The sequence below is a fragment of the Sparus aurata genome, chromosome 7 (assembly GCF_900880675.1).
Source record: "Sparus aurata chromosome 7, fSpaAur1.1, whole genome shotgun sequence".
Lineage (NCBI taxonomy): Eukaryota > Metazoa > Chordata > Actinopteri > Spariformes > Sparidae > Sparus > Sparus aurata.
The window spans coordinates 28,339,943-28,364,770 of NC_044193.1; the positions used below are offsets into that span (position 1 = coordinate 28,339,943).

A 24,828-nucleotide genomic window follows, 5' to 3' on the forward strand; every position below is an offset into this window, starting at 1 on the left:
TTTTTTTTTTTTTACTATTGCTCATTAAAATGCATGGTCTGTCCTCTTCCAGGTCAGCATGGCAGAGTGGAGGTCATGTGAGCTGGGCACCTCTTGGCGATGCCTCTGCCTGCTCAGTCGTCCTCCTGGATCCACACCACTAACATGTATTTGATATAATGTCCTTGTATCAGATATTCTGTCAGTGATAAACTGTGAGTTTGTATATTCAAATTTGTGCCCATATTGTGTGTGTTGTACGTATGCTCTCTGCCTATCTTGGTCAGTGTTTAGTAGTCTGAAAGTTTCACGCGACTCAAGTTATCTATTTGTATTAATTCATTCATTTAATGAAACGTCTCACATACAGCGTCATTTAACAGTCAGTTGTCGCATGAAACCGGACATGCTGTACCTCGAGTCACTGTCGAAATCCCTGCGAGCGACTTTAATGGAGCCTTTAGGTGCTCCTCGTAAGCCCCAACTTCACAAGTCGATAGTCATGTGGCTCAATTGAAATACACACCGCGCGTTACATTTTTGATTCGATCGGCTAAATGTTGACTTAATTTATTCATTTATTTACTTTTTACCAAAAAGTGATGAAACATCTCGCATGTGCGACACGCTCTCTACATAATGGACAGCTGAGCTTACATCACGTTAAAATCCCGACGTTCAGGGTGCAGATTTAAAATTTCCGGCGCTACGTGAAGGCAGCACAGGACGCTGTGAATCGGGGAGAGGGCGCGATAGAGGGGTGGGCGTGACGTCATGGCATGGTGCCCCGTCCATGTTTGGCGGAGAAGAAGAAGACGAAGGAGAAGAAGAAGAAGAAGTTTGTGTAGCTTCGACAAACTCCAGACACGATTAGTTTGAGTCACAACTCGAGTCTAGGAGGAGAGAGACAGTTTATTCATAAGTTTTCATTTTGCTTTAGGCCTTTTACATCAACGAAACGTTATTTGACGCTGAATTTAAAGTCACCTTGCTTAATTTGTCATTAGTTTTAAGTTAACGTCATCTAAATAACCGGCAAAGACCAGAGCGGGCGGTTCTGAATGTATGTCCCACTCACGTTGAAATCACCGGCTTGTTGCTCTGTCGTTCAGCAGCCCAGCTAACGTTATTCCAGGGTGGGCTGTGGGCTTTTATTTTATTTTTCTCTATTTTTTTAAGTTCCTCACAGTTAATGAACAGGCTCCTAATTCTCCGTTTCGCATGAACCGCGTCGAGGCAGCGACGAGGGGTCGGGGGCTCCGCCAGAAGAGCCGGGCTTCAGGATGAGGATGCCCAGAGGAGGACGCCTGTTTCTGGCGACGTGCCTCGGCTCGCTCTTCGTTCTCGTGCTGTACTTCCAGAGCATCACCAAGCCAGGTAAGACCTCACTCATACAATGTGACTCAAAGAAGTACAATAACCGTACTGTAATGTTATTTCATTTATTGTTATGTATTTGCCTTACACTTAACAGTGAAGGGGGGCATAAGGAAAGTAAAACTATATCGTTTGTGATAAACGCATTGTCTGCACTGTATTGACGCTAGCAAGACGACATTCACGCTCCAACGTGTTGTTTGGTGTTGTGTTTAATAGACATTTAATGTAAGGATAATTGCAGTCAAAATCGCACATGGGGGTCATCGAGAAAAGCAGTTGTTACACGTCTATACATACAATGTAGAAGTAATAACGAGCAGATAATGGAGTGTGGTGGTCTTGCATGCACTTTTAACGCAGCACTCGTCCGTTAAACAGGGCTGTGTGGTTTTAGCCAGAGTCGTGTATCCTAAAGACAATTTTTGAATCCAGAAACAGTGGCACACCTGTGTGTTAATGTGCGTATGTGAAAGAAAGGCCATGTGCAGAGAGACGGAACCAGGTGCGACTGAAGTGAAGTATGAATAAGCTGACTGTGAACTCTGTAATGTTTTGAAACCCCCCCTCCCACAGACCCCCTGCATTCCTGGGCTTTAGCCTCCTCTCCTCCTCTTACCTCTCCTCTCCCTTTGTTGCCTGCTCTGGACATTGCAAGACAGATCTGCCCCCAGGGGAGTGAAGACTCCCAGGGAGAGGAGTCAGAGAGAGGGAAAAAAATGGCTTAGATGATTGATTTGATGTACATGCCGAAGCAAAATGGCACATGGGCAGAGCAGAGGCTCTGGAGGAGCATTTGATGAAAAAAAGATGTGTTTTCCATTGTGATGGTAAAGAGGGGAGGAGGGGGTACAGAGAGGAGTGCCCTGGATTTTGTGATCAACAGGAGCTGGATCAATATATGTGGGCTTTTGATGAAATGGAAAACTCTGCACAAGTCAAGGCGCATACTGAGCGTCTGCACTTGTTATATGTTCTCATAGTATATAAAAAGATGATTGATACGGTAAAACATTATAAAGCATCGTTACACCCTTAACCTCTCCTGAATTGTCTGCAGCGCATGCCCGTGATGGAACAGTTCAAACCTCTGCTATAAATCAACTTTTATAGACCGCCGCACATTGAATATGTGCGTAACTGTCAGTGGCAGACACACAAACCACATGTAGCCAAACCTACATGCAGCATACTTCACCACTCCCACTGACCCCTCCTCTACAAGCTAGGTGTATGTACCCTTACTGTCTGTCCTGTTTAAACTTGTCTGCTTTTACAGCCCCACCAGTAGACATGCAGACCACATAAAGAGCATGTTGGAGCCACATTAGAGATGAATAATTCACAGGATGTCAATGAAGCACAGGGCATCATTAATTACTGCATATCTCATCAGAGACAGTATGAAAAGCAACACCAAATGTCTTGTTTAGTTATCTCCTGGTCGTCATTTCTCACTTCTGCTGTTTTTTTATCGGAAGCATAGTGAAGTAACAGGGGAGAAGACAGCAGCCAGTAGTCCCTAACTAGAACAATCTAGAGAAGTAACCATATGTTAAAGAATGTATGTTTTGTTAATTAAGAATTAAAAAAGGTAAGGTAATACAGAGTCTTTTATCATCTTTTTGAGACAAATGCACAGAAAGTGCTTAAGTGCGATTTGACAAAGAAAGCATCCATAGAGATTTTAATTATAACCAAGATGGAACACAAAGATGAAGAGTGAAGACTGCGTTTATCTTGGCACAAGAATCAACATAAAAAAAAAAGGAAACTCTGTTGCAAATTGTGCAGTTTTTTTAAAGAAATAAAACAAAATGGCTCAGAGCCTGATGGAAAAATTGAAGGAAAAAAGGAAAAGAGCTTTTCGGTTGAGTGCTGCAGAATCCTAAAACCCAGAAATAAGTAGCAGTTTTGCACATCCGGTTCTCTCATATAAAAGCCAGTGGCTTTTTGAGGTCTGTATAAGGTATATTGAAAGCCAAAATGCAATAATTTCTATTCCAATATGTACGTTACATAAATTGATTACACATTAATAATTAAAATGGGTGCTATGTCATAGTATGCAATGCTATAGTTCATATTCTTAATTATAATTTTCACTTGTATGGGGAGGTCAGCATGAAGGTATTGAAAATAAAATTGGTTACACGTCATTCAAACAATACTTTATTGATGGCCCCCTGTGGTAAAGAGCAAGGGCTCAGAGGTAAGCTAACTGCCATCTTACTGCCAACACTGGGTGAAACTGAGATGCCACTAAATCTGAGTGAATAGTTTTCAAATATCCAAAGTATTTGGACTCAAAAAGTAGGCTGACGTTATTGAGGTTTGATAGCCGATAGCTGCTGTCAGCGTTTTAGATAACTTCCTGTCTGTTTTGCAGGTAGCATCCCCTCCCCCCTCTCTACGTCACCGCTCTTGCACAACTTCTTTATTTTTTTAGAGGCAACTCTCTTTGCCTCTCTTTTTCTTAAAGCATTTTTCATCACTTGGCCTGTTCAGTAGTGTATGCCCTCATCTTGAGCGCCTGAATTGGTAGTTTTCCCTGTTCAACCATTGCTGGTGTAGGTACCAGAGCAGGAGGATCCTGCTCTCTGTGTTTGCCCCAAGCTGACAGGACGACCTCTCTATGGAGGTCTGTCCTGATTGGATAAAGTGGCCAGGGATTCCACTTTTACTGCATGAGCAGGGGCTACTGACCAAACACTCTATCACAGTGATAACTGTTGGAATGTAGAGCTATCTAAATATTTCTTTTAATAAGAGTGCTCACAAGGGCTATACTTTTAATAAAATATGCTAATCTAGCTTTCATTACTAATAGGCACGAATGTGTCATTAATTGACAGCTGTTTTGAAAAAAATCTGACATTTTTCAAGCAAAAATGTCAAACATTTGCTGGTTCCAGCTTCATAAATGTAGCTAGTTGCTATTTGTAAGTAAATGAGTTTCAACTATTAGTCAGAGAAACGTTTGACACATTAATTTTGGCATTTCAAATAAAGAAATTGAGTTACATGATAGATAAGATAGTACATTTTCCTTATTTGAGATTTAGATCAGTTCAGTATAGATTATACCCATCTTACAGTTTACCACGCTTCATAAAATTGCTGAATGCTCAACACATTGTTGGGGATTTAAAACCCCAAGAGGACTTTTGAGAGGACTAAAAGATTGTAGACTTGATAGACTTGTTGTTGACAACTCATAGGCTCTTCTCCATGATATGATGTCACACCCCAAACTAGATGATTATTCAAACTGAATGACAGTCGTCAGGTGTGATAAAATGGAAGCTATTACATTTCAGTACAGTATGAATATCTAACGTACACAGGTGTGATCAGACACTGAGAGTAAGCACAGTCCGCAGTTTCTTTCTTGAGGTGTTAGAGGTTTGATGTCCACTGACCACTAGAATATAGAGGATGAGAAATGTGAGTTTTCTTCCAGTAACTGTGCCTTACTGTTGATTGAGAGCTGGGTGTATGATTGAGACTAAAGAGCAGAAAGTGGTACTGATGGTAATGAGCTTAACTCTGTGGATGGCATCATATTACTGTGGTACTGCCGTAACTGTCCCAGTTTGATGGCTTATATTTTACACACTCTTACTTGTGTATCCTTTATGAATGTATGAATTATGTTTACATGTTTTTGTACCATATTTTGTCCACTATATCACTATATCTGTCTGTCCTCTGTTCCTTCATTCGTCTTTCCTCTTCCGATCTGTTTCTCCTCTTTTCATTGCTTTTTATAAAACCCTCATTGCACACTAAGCTCTGTCAAGCTATCCCTCCCAGAAGGAGGATAATCTTTGCTATTGTTGCAAAGACAGATGAATGCTACAAAAACTATATAGTATGAAGAATGTCTGGTACTTATACAGTAAGTTGAACAGAGGCATACTAGATGTCATTTTAAAATACCCTCATGTTTCCAGTCCACTTGTCTTACGGAACCACATCTCCCAATTAAGCCTGCTGTTGAATACCGGACAGGAAGCACAGTGCATATTATTGTTGTGCTTCCATTGTCTGCCTTCCTGCGCCAACACCCTGGGTTTGGCACTCAGAAAAGAAATATGAGTGCTCTCCAATGTACTATTATAAACTCATTACTTAAGTCACACTAGATTTGTTTTTCTATTCACTGTTAATTTATTTGAGTTTTACAGATACTTCACTTTCTTTCCAATTTAATTGCAGTTCCTTTGCGGGCAGGATAATGTAAATTTAAACACTGGAGTTTGGCCGTGAGATACAGCACTCTCAAGTTTTGTTTAAAGGTTCTCTTTGGTTTTCAAGACATGACACATGTATGACTAAAAATAGGTTGTAGCATAGAAAAATTTTGTCTGACGGCAAACGTAATTCCCCTTTCAAAAACTACTTCCACTAAATGGCCTTATAGTGAAACTCTCGCCAAAATGCAACCTAGGCTTTTTTTTATCAATGTATATGAGTCAAACCTTTGTGTAAAAGCATAAGTATGACGAAAGAGGCACTTTTAAGATTTACAGTAGTTTTGTTTTTGGGTCAAGCTCATTTTTTCAGTGGAAGGGGCACTTTTATGATAGCATCAAAATAGCTATTTTAAAAACACTAAGAAGGCTCGAAACAACATGAAACTTTGCTCGTAGTATCACCAGGGTCTCTACACATGAACAAGGGCATTGAGAACATTGTTTGTGTACACAGAGTACAGAGTAGAGTTTGCTAAAAAGAAAGTTTTTGAACAACTCACCTTAGCAGTAGCTTGTTCCGCTCTCAGTCGTCATGGCAGCCGAGAAATATCGATCTCAGAATGCAACGTAACTTTGAGGAGAGTCAAGGTGGAACGCTACTGTTTCTTATATGCGGCTCCTTTTTCAACTTCAAGGTCAATATTGTTTTTCGCTAACGACAAAACAACCAATCTGTGCATTTATATGGAACTAAGCTTTAGGAGCGGTCCATCTTAACTGTCCTCCATGTTACATCGCATTCGGAGATTGATACTTCTCACTGGCAGGACGGGGGCAAGCGGAGGAAGCATCTGCTAACGTGAGTTGTCCAAAAACTCTCTTTTTAGTTTGACCCGATAACAAAACCACGGTATATCTTAAAAGTTCCTCTTTCGTCGAAATTATGCATTTACATGAAGGTTTGACTCAAATACATTGACAAAAAAAGCCTAGGTTGCATTTCGGCGAGAGTTTCACTTTAACACTAACGTTTAAAAGTGCTTGCCAGGTTGGCAGCAAGGCAGCAGCTTTTGGTTGAGCTGCAAATATGGTTACCAGTTTTAGTCACCTTACATTTTGAGTAACTAAGATAACAGGCATGTTGGGGTTATGTTAGCTCAATAGAGAAAATGTGATATTAAGGTAAAAAAAAGCTTATGGCAACCAATCAAAATTCTTTGAAAATTGTCTCGTCCCTTTTGTCTGTAGCATGTACTGCCATGACATGTGGACTTGATGTGTCATTTATCTATACTCTCTATTTATATATTATTTATTTATGTATGATGTTGAAAATGTGACAGATCATTTGTGTCTCCAGTTTCTGCTGTGTCTTGAAACTACCTAAAAAATTGCAATGGCAGCAGGCATGCTGGATTGTCGAGATGAAAGTAAAATGATAAGTCATTTAAGTCACGTTTTAGGCAAAGTTGCTGAGATTTACAGGTTCCGAGTTCTCAATTGTGAATATTTAAAAGGTTTTCTTAGTCCTGTGTGATAGTAAACATTTATACAAAATTACACATTTGAGGATTACCCTGGACTTGTTTGAAGCTGATGTTTCCTAACTCGAACCAGTGTTTCTTTAATCTTACTGGAAGCCCCCTGCCCTGCATGTTTTAGTTGTTTCCCTGCTCCATCCCACCTGATTCAAATGATCAGCTCGCCATGAAGCTCTGCTGAAGCCTGATAACAATCCATTCATTTGAATCAGGTGTGTTGGGGCAGGGTAACATCTTAAACATGCAGGAAGGGAAGCCTCCAGGAACAGGACTGAAAAACACTGGTCTTACAATTAGATTTAAGTAAAAAACAAAATAATTGATGAAAAAATAACCATTAGTTATAGCCCTGAGGTGCAAGAAGAGATTTGCTTAATGTGAGTTTTATAGAATTTGGTTTGTATTTCCGGCAGTAAAGGATTGGTCAGCATCTCAGCAGAATTTGCCTATGTATGCATTTAAAGTCATGATTGCGGATCATTTCTTTGCTTTTTGCTGCATGCTTTTGACCTAGTTATAGCTAATTGGCAAGAGGAAATCAACCCTGTAATCACAACCCTTAAATCAAATCTGGGCACATAAATATTGGGCTTTGAGAGCTTCTAAATTGGAAAAATGATTCTTTAGAATCACCCTTTTCCCCTCAGCTTTTCCAAGTTTTTTCTTTCTTTATTAACGATAAAATTGAAATGTCTTGCATTTCCATCAGCAGCACTTCCATTGGTACTTAATTGTTTGATTTTCCCAAGCCAGTGTGAAAACATTTTCAACAAACTGAGGAAATTTCCCTGACATGTGCTATTTCCAGTCCAGTCAGCCAGTCTTATTAGATGCATCATAATTTGAACAAAAATAGCGATGAACACCCAGTTTTCTTCCCTCTCAGACTCTCTTTTATGTGGTGGCATTGACTCAGCACTACTGTGCCGCAGTGGCGTTGTGTGTGTGGTTTTGAGTGTATCTGTCATGCCAAGTATACTGGCTCAGTGTAGAGGGACGGTGCACTATGTGTGCACTTGACATAAAGGGGAGTGAACTTGTCAGCATTCACAGAATAAGTGAAATCCACATTTGTGGTAGTTTGACAAGTTGTCAGCATGGCTGTTTGACACAGGAAGCCTTTTCTAACAACACCCAAAGTACCAAAACCATACTTAACGTGGAGTTACAGGTATTTTTAAACCTGGGCCCTGTATTTACATGTTTTGGTGTGTAAATGATTCATACCAACAAAAACCTTTGGAATCGTTCGAGTAGTTAGCCTCAGTGGTTGCCGTGACACGGGTGCAATGAGTGCAACGTAACCCTTAGGGGCAACTCTGACCAACAAATTAAAAATACTTGTTTTTGCCACTGACAGGCTGAGATTATTATTCTTAGTGTCTGACAACATTACAGAACAACAGCAGTTCCAACAAAGATGTTATTTTTAAAAGAAAGATCTGTTTTTGAGCTATAAACCCATGTCATGCTCGAAGAGAAGTCTCACTCCAAAGTCTTGTGAGATTTGAGTTGTTGCAAGCAATTCTACAGTGGAAATGTGAGTCAGGGGTAGAGAAAGGAGTTTGGAGTTTACCTAGAGGAACTGACAGCAGGAATTTATTTCCAAAGTCATGGCTGAATATTGAACTGATTTTGACAATCTAGATGACAATTGTAACAACTCACCTTGAGAGATTTCAGAGCGAATCTTCTCCTTGAATCCTACACCTCTAGTCTTATTATTTAACAAAAAGGTCTATCTACAGAGGAATGTGTCCATAATGTTGTCAGACACTTAAGATAACAACCTCAGCCTGTCAGCGGTAAAAACAAGAACCTTTGGTCGAGGTAACTTTGATGATCGGTTTTGCCCCAAAGGTTTACATTGCAGCCATTGCAGCTGTGCAGTGGCCCTAAGGTGATGTGTTGGATTGATTCAAAAACTTTTGGTTAAGTGTAAATCATTTATACACCAACATATGTAAATATAGAGCTCATAGATTTTAAGAACTACAACATGCCATTATTTAATCAACCATAACATTAAACATATGGTTATGCTTGTTATTGTGAAAATTAGATGGCTATGATATCACATGGCAACCAACTGATTTGACATATGTTGTCCTTGAGCAGACCCAGGACTTGTGTCTCTGGTCTGCTGTTGGTATTTCTGAGCCATGAACATATTCTGTGTTGATGGTGCTGTTTGCTCTACATTCATCCTCTCCAACTTTTCCACTCCATTTGCTAGGCAATTATACACGGCTTCACATACTGGCGGGTGGGAATACTCTTCTCTCTGTTTCCCAGCTATGGGAAACAAAAGCAAACTGTCCGATCTAGCTGTGCCCCATGGGCACCTGAATAACATATTTTAAAGCAGAGGTTCTTCCTTAAACCATGCAGCTGTACTGTCAAAACTGTTGTCACTATACTGAATAAATCTGAGCTGGATTTGAAAAACAAACCCCTCCAGATAGGTGACAGGTTTTTGAAGCTCGCCACTCAAGTTCACAAAGCAGAATCCACTCGGCTTTCTGACGGTGATGGATTCCACCTCACAACTGTAAACAGACAACATCAAGGCCTGCTCTGATGTGCCTTGCCCACACACAGAGTCAGCGCACAATTCACATTGTCATTTTTATACCTAATCCTACTGTACACACACACACTGTAACACACACTGTAATCTTTGTCAGTGAACACGCATTTACCCACAGACACACTGTTCGTCCACATACACACCCATCCATACTCATACAGTGCAATCCTGTAATTGAACCACAGGCCGGCTGCGAAACAAACAAAGGATGTTATAATACCTGTAGGGTCCCCCACAATGCTGATGGCACTTTAGAGAGTGCTGTACACCTCATGCTACACCCACTGGCCATTTGTTCTGCCTCACTCGATGAAGTGTATCAAAAGTCTATTTGTTAATATCACTAATATGCTTTATCTTGTAAATTGTTAAGCCCTCTGGCTTCTGAATAAAGAATAACATTAAGGACTTATTTAAAAAGATGAAGAACTAAGGGTAAAGGGAATTTTATGCAAAGAAAAGGGCTGGAGGCCGGTGTCTGAAGTAGTTAAAGATGTGGCTGTGGTTTCAGTGCTTCATGGTCATGGTTGGACTGTGCCTCAGAGCTGACTTGTTCTATTGTAAAACAGTAGCGTTGATTGTTCATGTTTGCTGTTGCAAACTACAAGTACTACATTTTAGAGTGCAAGTGCTTACACTCTTACCAGAAGTTAGACTCATTCCCTCTCAGAGAAACTAACTTACATTACCATACTTTTCTTTCATCAATAGACACATCACATGACTGTAAATGCTGACAGAAATGTTGAAGGATAATGAAGGATTTTAAATTTTGACCATTACTGACCAAAGACAAACACTTTGGCCCAGGGGAACATGCCGCCAGACCCACTAGTGCAAATTTAGAATTTGTTTATTTAAATTGATTTCCTGTTTGCAGCTCTTAAAGCAGCGGAATGTATCCTCTTGAAGAAAGATAGTTGATTGTTAATTGAGATCATCCCCAGATTATCAAGTATAGACGCTTTGGGTTGGCATCCAACCTGAGCTGCCAATCCAAACTGTCAATATTTGATGATCTTGGGATGAGACTCAACAATCAACTACCTTTCTGCAAGAAGTTACAATTTGTTGCTTTTTTCATGTTTAACTGTCTGCTGCAAAACCAATTATCCAGTGAGGACAAATCAAGTTGAACTTGAACATGTAACTGGTGCAGTGCTTGAGCAAAAGGGGTTGTTCAAAAGGAGCTGATGTGTTGGTTTGTATTAATGGTGATATAAATTAAACTAACAATTTACTTTGGGTCTTTTTGAACCCGAACACAACAACCAATGAGAGAGGCATCCCGAAAGCAGCCAAGCAGCCAAGCAAGCAATTAACATTCTAGCCCTTAAGGCTAGCTTAACTTAAAATCTCACCTACAGTTTTCACTGAAGAAGAGAAAATCTGTGTTGACCACATCTACCCACTCATTCAGACTTGTTTGACCTTCTGCCTTTTTTTTTCACTACAACGCTTTACTACACCAAGTTGTTGCACCATGCTTATCTCCATTTGGTTTATCTGCTTCCCTGTGAGATCACATGAGAGGAAAAATGTGTGAGCCAAGCTGTCTTTTTGCAGAACCATGAAGCTAGAGCGCTCAAGCCATCGCCCCGCTGCAGCACAACGATGATATTTTTTATTGATTAAACTACACATACACTGATGAAATAATTTGTATGTGATAACAAGACTTTCCCTGAACTGGAGAATCAGAAAGGATTTACTGATCGTAACAACACTCACAGACTGTAACAATAGTCTTCAGTGTTAGTTGGAGCCATTTCATTTGTTAAACGTGGCTACTAGAGTAAAGAGCAAATGTAAAACAGCCAAATAACAATGCAAGATGATACGTGGTGTAATGTTAGGTCTAGTGGCAGCAGTGATGCAGGGGGGACAAACATTTGACATTAGAAAATCAATTACTACCAACAACAACACATTCCTCATGTTTATAACCCTAATATATATTACGTTTGGGTGGGGGTTGAACGTAAACAGGTGCTTTTTTTCTCCAGCTGCTGCCCTAAGAAATTGCCCTGGGATGCTTCTGCTTGAAGTGCTCAAGCATGGCTGTGATAAGCCAAATTTCTAACTTGCAGAGCTCACAATGTTGTTAAGTCTCTGCTTAAAATACTCCCACACTTTAGTTGATAGTGGGCAAGGTTTTTTCTCTTCAGCTTGCTCTTATGTGGATTCCATTCTCTGTATAAGCGCAGCCATCTTACATCCTCCGCGTCAACGCACGTTACGTAAATTGACATTTTTACATAATCGATTATATGGAAGCGTTGCACCACTCCCGGTGGCGTTCACTGTTTATTCAAAATTTATTAATATTGAACATGTTACATTGGTGCTTCACTATCTTTGGTCTTCAGCAACACACCTGCTAAGTGGGAAGTAGAGGTGATAAACAGCTCTCAAGACAGACAGACAGACAGACAGACAGAGACAGACAGACAGACGGACAGATTCCTTGCTTTATAGTTAGATAAAGTGGTATTGGCTAATATAAATAAAAGTATACAGCTCTAGTATAAGTACTACAAGTACAGGGGTTGCTTTATCCCCTTTGGCTACTCTCACTCTGGCCCTAACACGCACACTGTAATTACACAGCGCTGAATAATAACCTAAACTTGTTAGGGCCTCACTAATTGAGGGGAGCCTCTCTGCTCTCATGTCTAATACGAGTGAACTCATAGTCCATCAAACTTTAGCCTTTTGCTCAAACTGCTCAAGGGGGTCAAACTGAACGCTAACATATTTTACGAGGTGCAACTTTCTGAAGTGAGAAATACACCTTTGATGTAGTAATTTAATTACATCTGTTCCAGGATTTTTTCTGTACCATTTCTGATTTGAAAGTACTGTGCAAGTAAGCATATGGACTGCCTGCCGCACTACAAAGGATAAAAGTGATCGTAAAGTCACCTCAGCTTGTTGGGCTAATTACCACCATCTGCAGCTCATAGCATGTGGATGGTGTGACACCTTTGAGTCAAGCTATGCTTGGACCAAACATAGAACGTCTGGCAGCCTGTTCCTCCTGATAATCCCAGCGTCTACTCCTGCCTCCAGCTGTTCTCATTTGTGACGTCCTATTTTCTCTTTCGGTCACTTTCAGACTTTTATATACCTTGATCAAATTACATTGTGGGTTTTCTTTCAGCCAATGGAAACTTCTGGTACGTGACCCTCATAAAGAAAGACCTTTATATCGAGAGCAATTAAGTGTAACTTTACCTCTTTAAGTAAACATTTACATTATCGATGCCACAGAGTCCTTTGTACCATTTATTACGATCACAGAGAGGAAGAGTCTTTTCAAAAAAGGGAAGCTCATTTATCAGCAGAGGAGGGAAGAGATTTTTTATTAATTAAAACAATCATTAAATTATCAAAAGTGTTTTAATAAATTGGGCCCACACACACTGTGAAAGCATCTTAGTATACGTTTCACATACTTTAACACTAACTTCCCGTCAACTGCTTAGTCATAGTATAGTGCTCTATGTTTATAGTGATTCAGACTAGTTTACAGACTTAATGGAACCTTGTTTGCTGGGAAATATAACATCAGCAAAGCTTCACATGCCTGACAAACCAGACAGACCTAGGTTCAACATGTGCCTGTTTGTGTGTGTAATAAGACTCTTCTGCTGTTCTTCAACTGCCTATATTGTGTCACTTCCTGGATCTGAGAGGAAATGGTGGTTTTCTGGTGCATGCGATACAACACAGAAAAGATGTGGTTTATGATGATAAGAGTGGAGTGAACTCTGACGTTTACTTTTCCATTTAACAGAGAAAACATTGACCCTGTGGGTGCAGGTAGAAGCTTAGATGCAGTTTAAAGGGTTAGAAATGCCCTGATTGCAACATTTTAACTCCTCTAGGTTGGGTTGTATATAGATTATTAAAGTTCTAGAGAAATTACCAATAGAATGACTTTAGCTGGATGTAATTGTACATTTTATAGAGTTGTAGATCAGTCAATCAATCAATCAATCAATTAGTCAGTGTAGGTTGTGTCCAGATGATTCACAATTAATTTCACAGTTATTATTACTATCATCTATCTACAATATTGTTATATTACAATAATACACATTTCATGGCAACCCATTCCATTGTTGCTGAAATCTACAATTTAGTCCAGTGCTGTGATTTGATGGCTCGACAGACCATCATTGCCATCCCTAGAGCAATGTTACTAAAACATAGTCTGCACTTGAGCAGCAAAGAAGTCTATACCCATAACAGACTAATGCTGCAATGGCAGCCACCATTTGGAAAGGACCGTTACATGACTTCCCCTTTCTTTAGAAAAGATACAGATTGGGTATCAGGTTGGTTACTGGATTAAATGCCACTTTGAAAGGAACTGGTTAAAACAGGTTATCCCCCAGGGGAATTTGAAAGCTAATAATATGAACATTTCGTCACCTGACTTTTCCAGTTCTAAAGCACAAGGAAAGAAAATAAATGAAGTAAATCAAGTAGCAGTGGTTGCAGTCTCCAATACTTTAAGCTACAGATAGATGAACTTATTGTACAGTAATGTTTATTTGTTATTTTTCGGTTTCTGCCATGCAGGAAGCAGGTAATTATTGGTTATTGGTATCAGCTGAAAAAAACACATATTGTGCATTGCTAATTCCATCAATTTCCCCTTTTTAATCAGAAAATTCAACTGTACACCATCTGAATTCCAGTTTCACCCATAACTCACACTCACATAATTGCCATGGTAACTTATTGTAAAACACACTTGATTCAAACTTAATATAAACAAAATAAAGAAGCCAAACTATAGTCTCTGCACTCTCTCGCCCCTCTGCCACTTCATGTCTCTCCTGTCCTCTCCTGCTGTGTCTTCTTGTCCCTGGAGTCATAGTCCTCATCGGTGTAAATCACATCCATGCTTGACCCCTGTCTTCGACCTGGCAGATGCCAGTTTTGAAGGCTGACTAATTCAGTGATCAGACGCTGCAGTCCAGGCAGAGTCCAGTCAGCCACAGTAGTAAGACCAATAGCTGCACTGGGCTTACTAGCTAGCGAAGGGTAGCTCAAGAACTAAAGATTTAGTGGCATCTAGCAGTGAGTTTGAGTACTGCAACCAATGAATACTCTTCATCTTCACTTCCAAGCATGTAGAAGAAGCTATGGAGGCTGCTAGAAAAAGATTTTAAAAAAATTGCAAAGGGCCCTCTACAGAGCCAGTGTTGGGTGTGTCCGTTCTGGGCTACTGTAGAAACATGGTGGTTCGACAAGGCAGACTCCATGGAAGAGCACCCAGTAAACGCACACACAGTGAATCTCAGTTACAGGTGTTTTATTAAACAATGAAAACGTAATTTTGAATATTATTACCACATAGCCTTTTCTGACTTTAAACTAGTTATATTATTAACTTATGTTAAGGTTGGAGGACTCAAAACAGGAGTGCGACCTTAGGTTTTTCCATCCACAGATTATCTCTTTATTTGACATATACTTTCCTCTTTACTGTTTCAGCCTCAATATATCAGAATGGATGAAATTCTTACGCCTTTCCTCTCCATCATGAAGTGTTTAAAGATGTTTATACAAAACAGATAATAAACCATTAATAAGAGTAGGGCCTCCACAAGTGTCTTGTGACCTACTTTCTAGCTTCCTGAGGAAGCGTCCTGAGTTTGCAGAAGGCTTAGCTGCTTAAAATGTGAGCTGCAGTGCTGTTGACTGAGGGCTTAGGCACCTCATACATTATATTCAGCTTTACCTGGAAGAATGTCTGATGTGTGTGCATGATGAGCTTTCAAGTTTTTTTTTCCAACCTCCGGGATGCAGTTTGCTGTTTTGTGGCCTCTTTAAACCATTCTGTCTCCTTTCTCTTCAACATGTAATCCTAACAGGAATGCACTGTAACTATGATTCTCTGGAGTGCTGCGCAGAACACATTTATTTATATATATATGTTTTCATCATCTACATTAAAATTGCATATAAAATTAGATGTAATGCATGTTTGTCTTGTGTCCACACATGGCCTGAGATGTGACTTGTATCTGTCTAGTAAAGCTTTCAACATGGTCCAACAAGATTTAGATGCCTATCTCTGTGATCAGATGATGTGGCAGACTCAGCCAGAGGAAGTCGAGGATTTTGATGGTTCATGTGGGCTGAGGCAGAGAGGAGGGACAGGCAGAGGCTGCATCACACAGTCTCGGTCTTACTTCCTCTTATACTACATATTTTTCTATATCTGCTTAGTCACCAGTACTGTAATTGTTCTCTTTTTTGTTTTCTGATTCCTCAACATTTCAGGAAGCAGTTATGATTTAGAGTTTGATTTTATCTCAAGAGCTTGAGAATAGCTGTTGTTTATATGTTTTTTATGAGATTCGAGTCCTGCGCTGACAGGGAGATTTATTAAATTTGGGTGCCATTTCAAAACAGTTTTGTACTAAAAGTTGCTTAATGCGAACTTGGCAAAAAGAAAAGGAACATACTCTTTGTCCTTCTGGATTCCATACAGAGTATAACCCCCATCTTCTTTTTTTTATTGCCAAGTGATATACTTTCCATATGTATCTGGAATTTTCTTGTCATACCATAGGCCGTCTCTCAAGCTGATTCCCCCGTGCTAATTTACATGAAGCACATCCCCCTCCTCTTTCCACCTCCAACACATTCCACTATTGTGCAAGATGTAAAGCAATCCTAGGCATTGTTTAGCCACATGTGCAAAACAAATCACTTAAGTTGCTCAGTTCCATTAGCTGCAGACCCAAACACTGACTGCCATCAGGCTGGGGTGGGAGCTGGACAGGAGGGGGATGGGAGTGGGGCATTGAAGGGGAAGACAGATGTGTTTATAAAGACTGGAGGAGGGAGGAGAGACGATAACAAAGTCTCCATCCAGATACTTTCCTCAAACCTGCAGAGCTGTCAGCAGGTTCATCATTACATGTTATGCAGCCTAGTATTGGTGTAACCCACTAACCAATCAGTGTTGCATGCATCCTGGATTAGTGTTATAATGTTAGGAAACTGGAACTGGGTGGTCTCCAAATCTGATCTGTTTTGTCGTCCAGTTAATTTGCTGTGTATGAATAACAAACGTAATTGCAGCTAGAGCAACAAGAGACGGAGTGGTGTAACTTATATAAGAGTTACAGAAAGAGTTTGGAAGAACACACTGTTCCCATGGAATCTATAAGTGAAAGCAGGGAGGATTTCAACACGTCATGACAAAGGCTGAAGCAGAGGGGGTTGGAAAGTTGGCTCTGGCTGACCCTCCCACTAATGCTGTATGGATATCTTTATAAGGCAATTTAAACCTCTGTGCAAAAACACAACGCATTATAAAGAGGTGTTTCTTATTTGAGAACCTAAATGTATGACCTGCAGGTATAGGCTGCTGAAAAAATAGAAGTCATGTGGACAGGCTTAAATCAGTGGTGACAGCGTCAACAAAGCACCCGCAGTGAACATCCATCACATGTGCTCTTACGTTAACATAACACATGTATTGTGTGATATGTAAAAGATTTGCCGATGTGTTATCCATTTGACATTTTTCACAAATCCTGTGGAAAAGTAAGAAATGCACTGGAACGATGAAAAATCAAGAAAAACAGAACTCCTCTATCAAATAGTGTTTTGATTTGATTTTTCTAATTCTAGAAGCTGGTTTGAAGACAGACAGTTCACCAGGGAAAAGCAGGAGAAGTCCACTGCAGACTCTATACAATGGAGACCAGGTGAGGACATAAACACACACATATTAAACATATATTTGTCAGGCTTTGCCAACTTAATAATGATTGACTTGATCCAGAAATCGACATTATTTAGGGATGAGTGAGAACAAGTTTCCGGTGTAGGTAATACATTTTTTTGTATGATTATCATCCGGGTAAAATTAATCAATATCAGTACTACTGGTTAAGGAAAATCCTGACTGGGTAGCTGAAGATAACTCCTGTTGAAACTCGTTCTGTAAATACTTCTCTGACTCTGAATCACACCGACTCATTGAAAACATGATGCTCAATTCTGAGGCTGTACAGTAGAAGCGTTCTGATGCATAGGAAACATTCAGCAATAGCAATTCTAATCAGTATTTATAAAGGATGTTATGGTTCTCCAAATTTGATTACACTTTCAGCACCGACGGCTATGCTATTGTTAAACTTTTATGCCTGACGAGTTTTATTTCCATTTTTTGCACATGAACGCACCATGACTTGCCCGTCAGAAGGCTTGTCTTTGAAAGATTTCTGATTTAAAATCAAAATTGTGACATTCATGATATTTATGTAACAAATGACAATGCGTGTTCGCTCGTAGCGATGAGCTTACAGAGAATTATCATCTGAATCTGTTTCACAATGTTGTTTAGCTTTTTGGCTTCAAATGTCCTGTTCTGGTTTACATTTTGGCTGCAGTTGGCAGCTGTTTTCAACATTCACATGTTCTCAACACCAAATGGCGAACAGACACAGTTAGAAAGTAGGTGGTGAACATAGTGACGCATTTAGGGAGGCAGATAATTCCCTCAAGACTAAAAAACAGAACCAAAACACAAAGCTTCAGCTAAATTATGATGATTTATTAAAATAGAAAAAAGAGAAATCAACTTGTCTTGAACTAATAAAACTAAATCTTGTGATAATCAAATGTGCACACTCTTGTATAATAACACTGTTTACAGGAATTTCTCTGAACACACAACTAGTCTCTAACAGTTTTTCTCAAGGTTTTTTCGCTTTCTGCCTCTTCTCTTCCTCAATCACCCATCCGGGCCGTCCGTCATTGGCCCCCTGCATTGTCTTGATCACATCTCTACAAGCAGCTGGAGCTGTCGGCAGCTCAGAGGTCCCTCCAAGGCCGCAGGGAGCTGTTGGAGCAGACGTGTCTGAGCCACATGAGGAAGCGGCAGGTGCTTTCGCCGGAGGATCTCAAACACCTCATTGTGGATGATAAACACAGCCTTATTTACTGCTATGTGCCCAAGGTTGGTTACCATGAGATTAAGTAGAGTGGTTGAAATTGTAGACCGGAGGTTTTCAAACTGTGAGGTGTGCCTCCCAAGAGGAAGAGTAGAGAGAGGGGGCATGGAGGGAAAGACAGAAGAAGCTGATGTGGATGTGTGATTAGGACAGAAAGAAGCTGATGTGGATCAAAAAGTGTCTGTCCAAATTCAGATTATTCTGTGTGAATAGGCTATTACTTGTGACCTGTAACCTGTATCAGATAGGGACATTCAGTGTGACCAGAGTCAGTGTAGACAACAGACAGAGAAAAGATCAAAAAGTGTTGCATTTCTAAATGAATTAATTTATTTTATTGATGATGCACATATTTCTAGGTACTTCCACTTGCCAAGAATATCATCATCCCAGAAGTCCATTGTAATTAAATGTCCATAATTCTGCCTAGAAATCATATAGAAAGAGGCTTCTTGTAACTCCAGAACCTGCCTGAGAATCATCATGTTTTTAAGTTTCTGTCAGTATGAAAGTAATCTAGTGATTGTCGTCTGCACATCCATGGACACGTTACAAACAGGAACTGCTAACAACTAAATCGGCATACCTTTAATGGGGCCAACTTGCCAAAATGCAAACAAATACAGGATACAAACAAAAGAATAGGGCTTAAGTTGTAGCCCATAGCACCAACTCACTGAATCCATGGCATCGCTGCAGTTCCTGCTGACAAGGAGGTGGGTGGGGGTGTTCATTGCAGTTATCTTGGGGTGCCCACAGAGTTTAAAAACCCCTGTTCCATACTGCAAAATAATAACAGGTTAAAACCAGCAGCAATTGCAATAAATTAGATAAAAGCAAACAGACAAACACAAAAAAAAAAATGTTTTACTGCAAGTAGTTATCTCTTTAATAGTATTTATAGTTTAGATTGAACACTGTGTGAATGTGAAAATCTTCCTCTCTGTCATCACTTCCAGGTAGCCTGCACCAACTGGAAGCGCGTCCTCATGGTCCTCACCAGTGACGGTCGCTACACCGACCCCCTCTCCATCCCTGCAAACGAGGCCCACGTGGCAGGTAACCTCCACACACTGAACGAGTTCTCAGTCCCTGAGATCAACCATCGCCTCCGCAGCTACCTCAAGTTCATCTTCGTGCGGGAGCCCTTTGAGCGACTGGTGTCCGCCTACCGGAACAAGTTCACCCGCAGCTACAACACGGCTTTCCACAAACGCTACGGAACAAAGATCATCCGCCGGCACCGGGCCAACCCGGAGGCCGAAGCGCTGGAGAAAGGGAATGACGTTTCTTTCCATGAGTTCGTCCAGTACCTCGTGGACCCTCGGACCCAGCGGGAGGAGCCTTTGAATGAGCACTGGGAGCGGGTGCACTCCCTCTGCCACCCCTGTCTCATCCACTATGATGTAGTGGGGAAGTACGAGACTCTGGAGCCAGACGCTCAGGCTGTGCTCAGGTTGGCTGGAGTGGAGGGAACGCTTCAGTTTCCAACATCTGGTAAGAGCACCAGGACTGATGGCAACATGGCAGCACGCTACTTTAAGCACATCAGTCCCTTCTACCAGAAGAAACTCTTCAACCTGTATCGAATGGACTTCCTGCTCTTCAACTACTCCACACCAGAGTACCTCAGGACTCGATGAGGGTGGAGAACAGAGGACAGACATCAGCACCCTGGATGGATGATGCTTTTCTTTCACATTCCCTTCAGACTTTTTGTTAGTGATGGATCATTTAGCACTTTTTGGTTGCCATGGACTCTTGTAAAACTATCATCCCTGTTGTGAGTGGTCCATCACAAACGCTGACTTTCCCCCCCCCCAAAAACTCGATTTTCTGGTTTCAGTGAGTGGAACTTTGAAAATGGAAACACATTTCTTCTGACAGCAGTCTGTGCTGAAGTCCAAGCATATGTCATATCTGTCAGTTTGCGTTCCAGTGTGAAAACCCCGAACTGTTTTGAAGTCTAGCAGAACAGTGCAGACGCAGGTTGCTTAAAATTGCAGGTGACACATGAACATGTCTTTACTCACAGGTCCTTCCTTTCAGGACTCGTTAGAATTCAGTTATTTATTTTTTAGTCACCTGAATACCATTTCTCATCTACAAACAGCTTTGTCAAATTTTGCATATCGTTCTTTCAGTTTCGTTGTCTGTCACATGTGGTCGTTGAGTCAGTGTGATAAAGCCTTATCAGCAACCCTGAGGTGCCCACTACAGCGAAGGTTCTATCATGGCTTGTTTTTTCTTTGTTTTTTTGAGAACTAATGAGCCATAAATGAAAGTCAGAGCTCGGGGGGAGCAGGTTCTCCTCTTGAACAGGCATACAGGTGAATGTGCTGACTGTGAAACTGAACACAGCAGGTTTAATCAAAGCACCTACAGCACAATAATAACTGGATGGCGTTTATTTATGTATGTCAGTGGATTAAGTATTTATTGTCGCGGAAACGTGAGAGGCAGCGAGGCTTTGGGCTCATGACTTTGTGAAAATGAGATTCATTTGAAAGAGGGGAGGGGTTATGTTTTTTATTTGTGTTTGCATGGAAAGTTACTTGCTGTCTTGGCTTTTGCACATGAACCCATGCCAAATATGAAATCTTCTGGACTGTTGAGATATTATGATATCCCTGTTCCCTGGGCCTGTCTTATCTAACTCATCACAGCGCTCCCCGACACTATCTTAAATGTATACCTGAGAGTAATTCCCAGGGAAACTCGCAGTCCCCGCTTACTTCCAGTAAAAGCTTGTTGCCACCCCTCCTCTATCACCGTCTGTATTTAGCTCCGGGCAGGTAGGCTGAACAAACAACCACATTGCTGTGGTCAGGACCGGGTCCAGCCCTGCACTGCCCCTCGTCAGAGCTCTCCTTGTTAGGGTGAATGCAGGCAGCTGAGGGGTCAATCCACCTACAGTCATCTCCACTGCAGGGCCCTGTTCAGCAAATACGACACAAATTATGGTAAATAATACAGAGGTTAATGTAGGAAAAAGTTTATTAATGGCCTGTACTGTGAAAATACCCGGTTTAATAAACGTCTTCATCAAGTTTGAAATGTACGTTTTAAAGGGAATTCCATCGATTCTGCACATCAAAGTCTGCTTGCAGGTGTTGGGGAGTTGTATGGCTTATGTGAAAACAAGTGTAGAAAGCTTCTTTGTGCTCAGTACATTTCCTCAAGTGGTGTCACTTGAGTCGGTGTCTGTTCGGACAGAAGACTACAAGTTTGAAAATGAAGTGACCTTACCAAGGCCGGGGTCTTACAAATTGTTTTTTCCGATTCCAATCGATCTTCATCAGAATGATCGGATAAATATTTATGCATGTCAGAGATCAATATTTTGATAATTGCTATGTTTCCTGTGGATTGTGTCACTGGGTCCAAAATAAACACTTGAAAAGTCCCACATGCAGGAAATGTGGGCTGATGTTTTTTATCTTCAACCAAAATATTCACGTCATAAAGAACTATTCTGAGAGTCATTACCGCACTTTTGATAGTGACTCCAGGTGCATTCAGGTGCACTTTGTAAACTCAGAACTCTATTTGAATGGTCACAAAGGTTATTTAAAACAGGAAAGTTAGAAAAAAATGTTTATCCTTCGTTGAAATTCTTAATACTCAATAATCCGTCATTACTTACCCCACTAATGTCTCCAAACTCAGATGTTAAACCACAGATCCACAGAACCGTTTGAATTCTTAACATAAAAATGTATCATGGCCAGATGGTTCCTTGTGTAATTTACATCACTTGTTGACAGCATTGCATTCATATCAAAGCTAAATTGATATTGAAACTGAAATCGCTGAACCAACTTAATGGTATTGAATGGAAATGGAAATCAAGTGTGGCCTTTGAGAACCAGAATTGAATTTATTTGGGAAATCAGTGGTGTTACCTTTGTAGCTGCTCCTCATTAATATTCAAACAAACATACAGTGTTTGTGTTGCATGGTGGGTAATGTTGCCTTCATGTATCGAAGGAAAAAGGATGCCTGGAGTTAAAAACTGTCCATCACAATCATCATAATGTGTAAAGAGTGTAATGCTAAATCAGTTGAATTCTCCTTCAGGCCCATTCATTTTTGAAAGTAGAAGTAAAATCACACAAAACCCTTAAAATTTCACTTGAAACAGTCAAATCTGCCGGTGCATTGGTAACCCAGTATCATACCGGTAACCAGGGTAAACAGCGCTGCCTTACTTTATGTAGTTGGGGGATGTTGTTAAGGAAAAAAGAATTATAAGAAATACATGTAAAGACGACTCTATTCTGTAGCTTTTTGTTGACGTAAAGATATCAACGCTTAATGTTTCGATCTTCACTAATTCCTAAAAATGTTTGAGGAGGTTTCATGAAAATTTCAGTCGATTGGCAACAATTAACTAAAAAAGTCAAATCACTTTTTCATTGTAACGACTGTCTTCTCAAAGTCCCATCCCATACTCTGGACCTGTCCTATAAGGGCACCGGTCCAGCCTGGATGAATTGGAAACATTGCATGCTGGGATTCATCTGGACCTGACATAGCTAGTTATCCCTGAGAACACGAAAATAACCTTTTAATAACAAAAAGTCATCATTTCCACGAAAAAGTCGTGTGCCAGAGTCAGGATATTAGTTCCAGTTTTGCTCCGAAGGCTTGCACAGTTGTTTCGGTGCATGTCCAGACAAGCTGGCATGGAACGGGCGGTAATTTCATCTCGCCTCCTCCAGATTTCTTTTATAAAATGTTTCATCTTGCTGAAGAATACGGTCAGACAGGCCCAGTCAGGCCCCCGTCTGGAAACATTGCTTTTGTACGCCTGTAGTCATGCTTTGAAAAAGTGCAATATCTGTGTGAGTATCTGTAATGTGTTAAAAGCTGTATCTTTATAAGTGATTTCCTCTTTTATTCAAGCCTTCAATCTGCGCCACCGCGCCTCTGCCACATTTTATTTTTCCGTTCGGCCGCGATTGCAGCCGTGGATTACAGGGTTTTTCAGTTTAATGCTCCCCTGTGTGGCAGTGTGTGATTTAAGCCATAATTGGCGAGAAGATGCGACTTGCCAAAAAAACCCGATCACACCCTTCGTGTTTTTTTATCGTCCTACTGGCTCGGCGACACGCTTGCACAAAATATATGTTTTACCTTTTAATTTCTTTTTTTTTTTTTCTCTTCTTCTTCTTCTGGAAAATACACAATAACACATAGCTTGTTCTTTTCAAAGGGATACAACATGCGGACGCTGCTGTGTATGGACACAGCTAGTCACATCTCCAGACCATTTTTTTTTTGTGTGGAAACGTTCCTTTAGTCCGACCTGTGAAATAGCGAACAGAGAGCACAATCTGAGAGAATCTGTCATGCACCAGTTTACTCGTGCCATAAAACTGTGAATGTGATGATTTATAAGTGAAGTGCACTTGCTGATGTGATGATTGACTGGCTGGTTACCCTGAAGCTCCAACAAATACAATCCCTGAACAGCACCGCTGACTGTGTGTGTGTGTGGTGTTTTTTTTGTTCCTCATCGCAGACTCAGGGATATTCTCCCAAAGGCAGTTTTTCCCCCGTGATGGTGCGGGAAGCTGTCCTCGGTCAGACTTGACAAAGATGAACTTGTTCAGTTCCTCAGAGCACTGCTCATGGGTGGCTGTGGTGCAGGATGAACGAGGAAGCCCTGGGAAAAAAATTGTCCTTGCTAAGTTTTGTTGCATGAGTCACGCAGCTGCAATACATCGAGAAATTATTTAAAGATACATTTAAAAAAAAAAAAAACATTTTTCATTTTAAAAAAAGGTGCAATATGTTACAAGTTGCCACATGTTGAATTAATACTCCACCAACTACAGTTAACAGCAGTGACTCGGGTGATACAATGCCCTCAATTTGTTTGATTAGCTATTTAGCTCAGTTAGCAGTGCAGCTAGTCTAGGAAGCGTCTGTGTGTTACAGGCTTTGGATCGCCAGGCGGCAAACTTGGTCAGGTGCAGGGGGACCACAGACTTCTATGGCATAAAGTCAACGCTGTGAATTCTTCACCGTCACGTTCTGTTTCTGAACATTTTAATGTTTGAAATGATAAATGTTACGTAGTGCGCCTTTAAAGCTACTACAATGGAATCCTGGTGACCTCCGCGTTCAAATGATGACGGTGG

The 24,828-nt window shown here is 40.7% G+C and overlaps 1 protein-coding gene across 3 annotated transcripts; it reads left to right on the top strand.

Moving 5' to 3' along the window:
- Positions 1-723: 723 nt before the first annotated feature.
- LOC115584788 (carbohydrate sulfotransferase 11-like) lies at positions 724-24,159 on the top strand. 3 transcript variants are annotated; one of them, XM_030422518.1, is made up of 5 exons: positions 724-1,042; positions 1,159-1,356; positions 17,352-17,428; positions 18,520-18,684; positions 19,639-24,159. In XM_030422518.1, exons 2-5 carry the CDS (start codon positions 1,263-1,265, stop codon positions 20,320-20,322), a joined length of 1,020 nt encoding a protein of 339 aa, XP_030278378.1. In that variant the 5' UTR covers positions 724-1,042; positions 1,159-1,262; the 3' UTR covers positions 20,323-24,159. The 3 variants fall into 3 exon arrangements, with proteins under 3 accessions (XP_030278378.1, XP_030278377.1, XP_030278379.1); XM_030422517.1 differs by having other exon boundaries at positions 724-1,356; XM_030422519.1 differs by having other exon boundaries at positions 724-1,356; positions 18,523-18,684.
- The last annotated feature ends 669 nt before the right edge of the window (positions 24,160-24,828 follow it).

Coding starts and splice junctions, on each gene's coding strand:
- LOC115584788 (XM_030422517.1), top strand. CDS start 1,263: ATGAGGATGCCCAGAGGAGGACGCCTGTTTCTGGCGACGTGCCTCGGC. Junction 17,429..18,519: donor CTCTATACAATGGAGACCAG/GTGAGGACATAA, acceptor CATCTCTACAAG/CAGCTGGAGCTGTCGGCAGC. Junction 18,685..19,638: donor TTTACTGCTATGTGCCCAAG/GTTGGTTACCAT, acceptor CATCACTTCCAG/GTAGCCTGCACCAACTGGAA.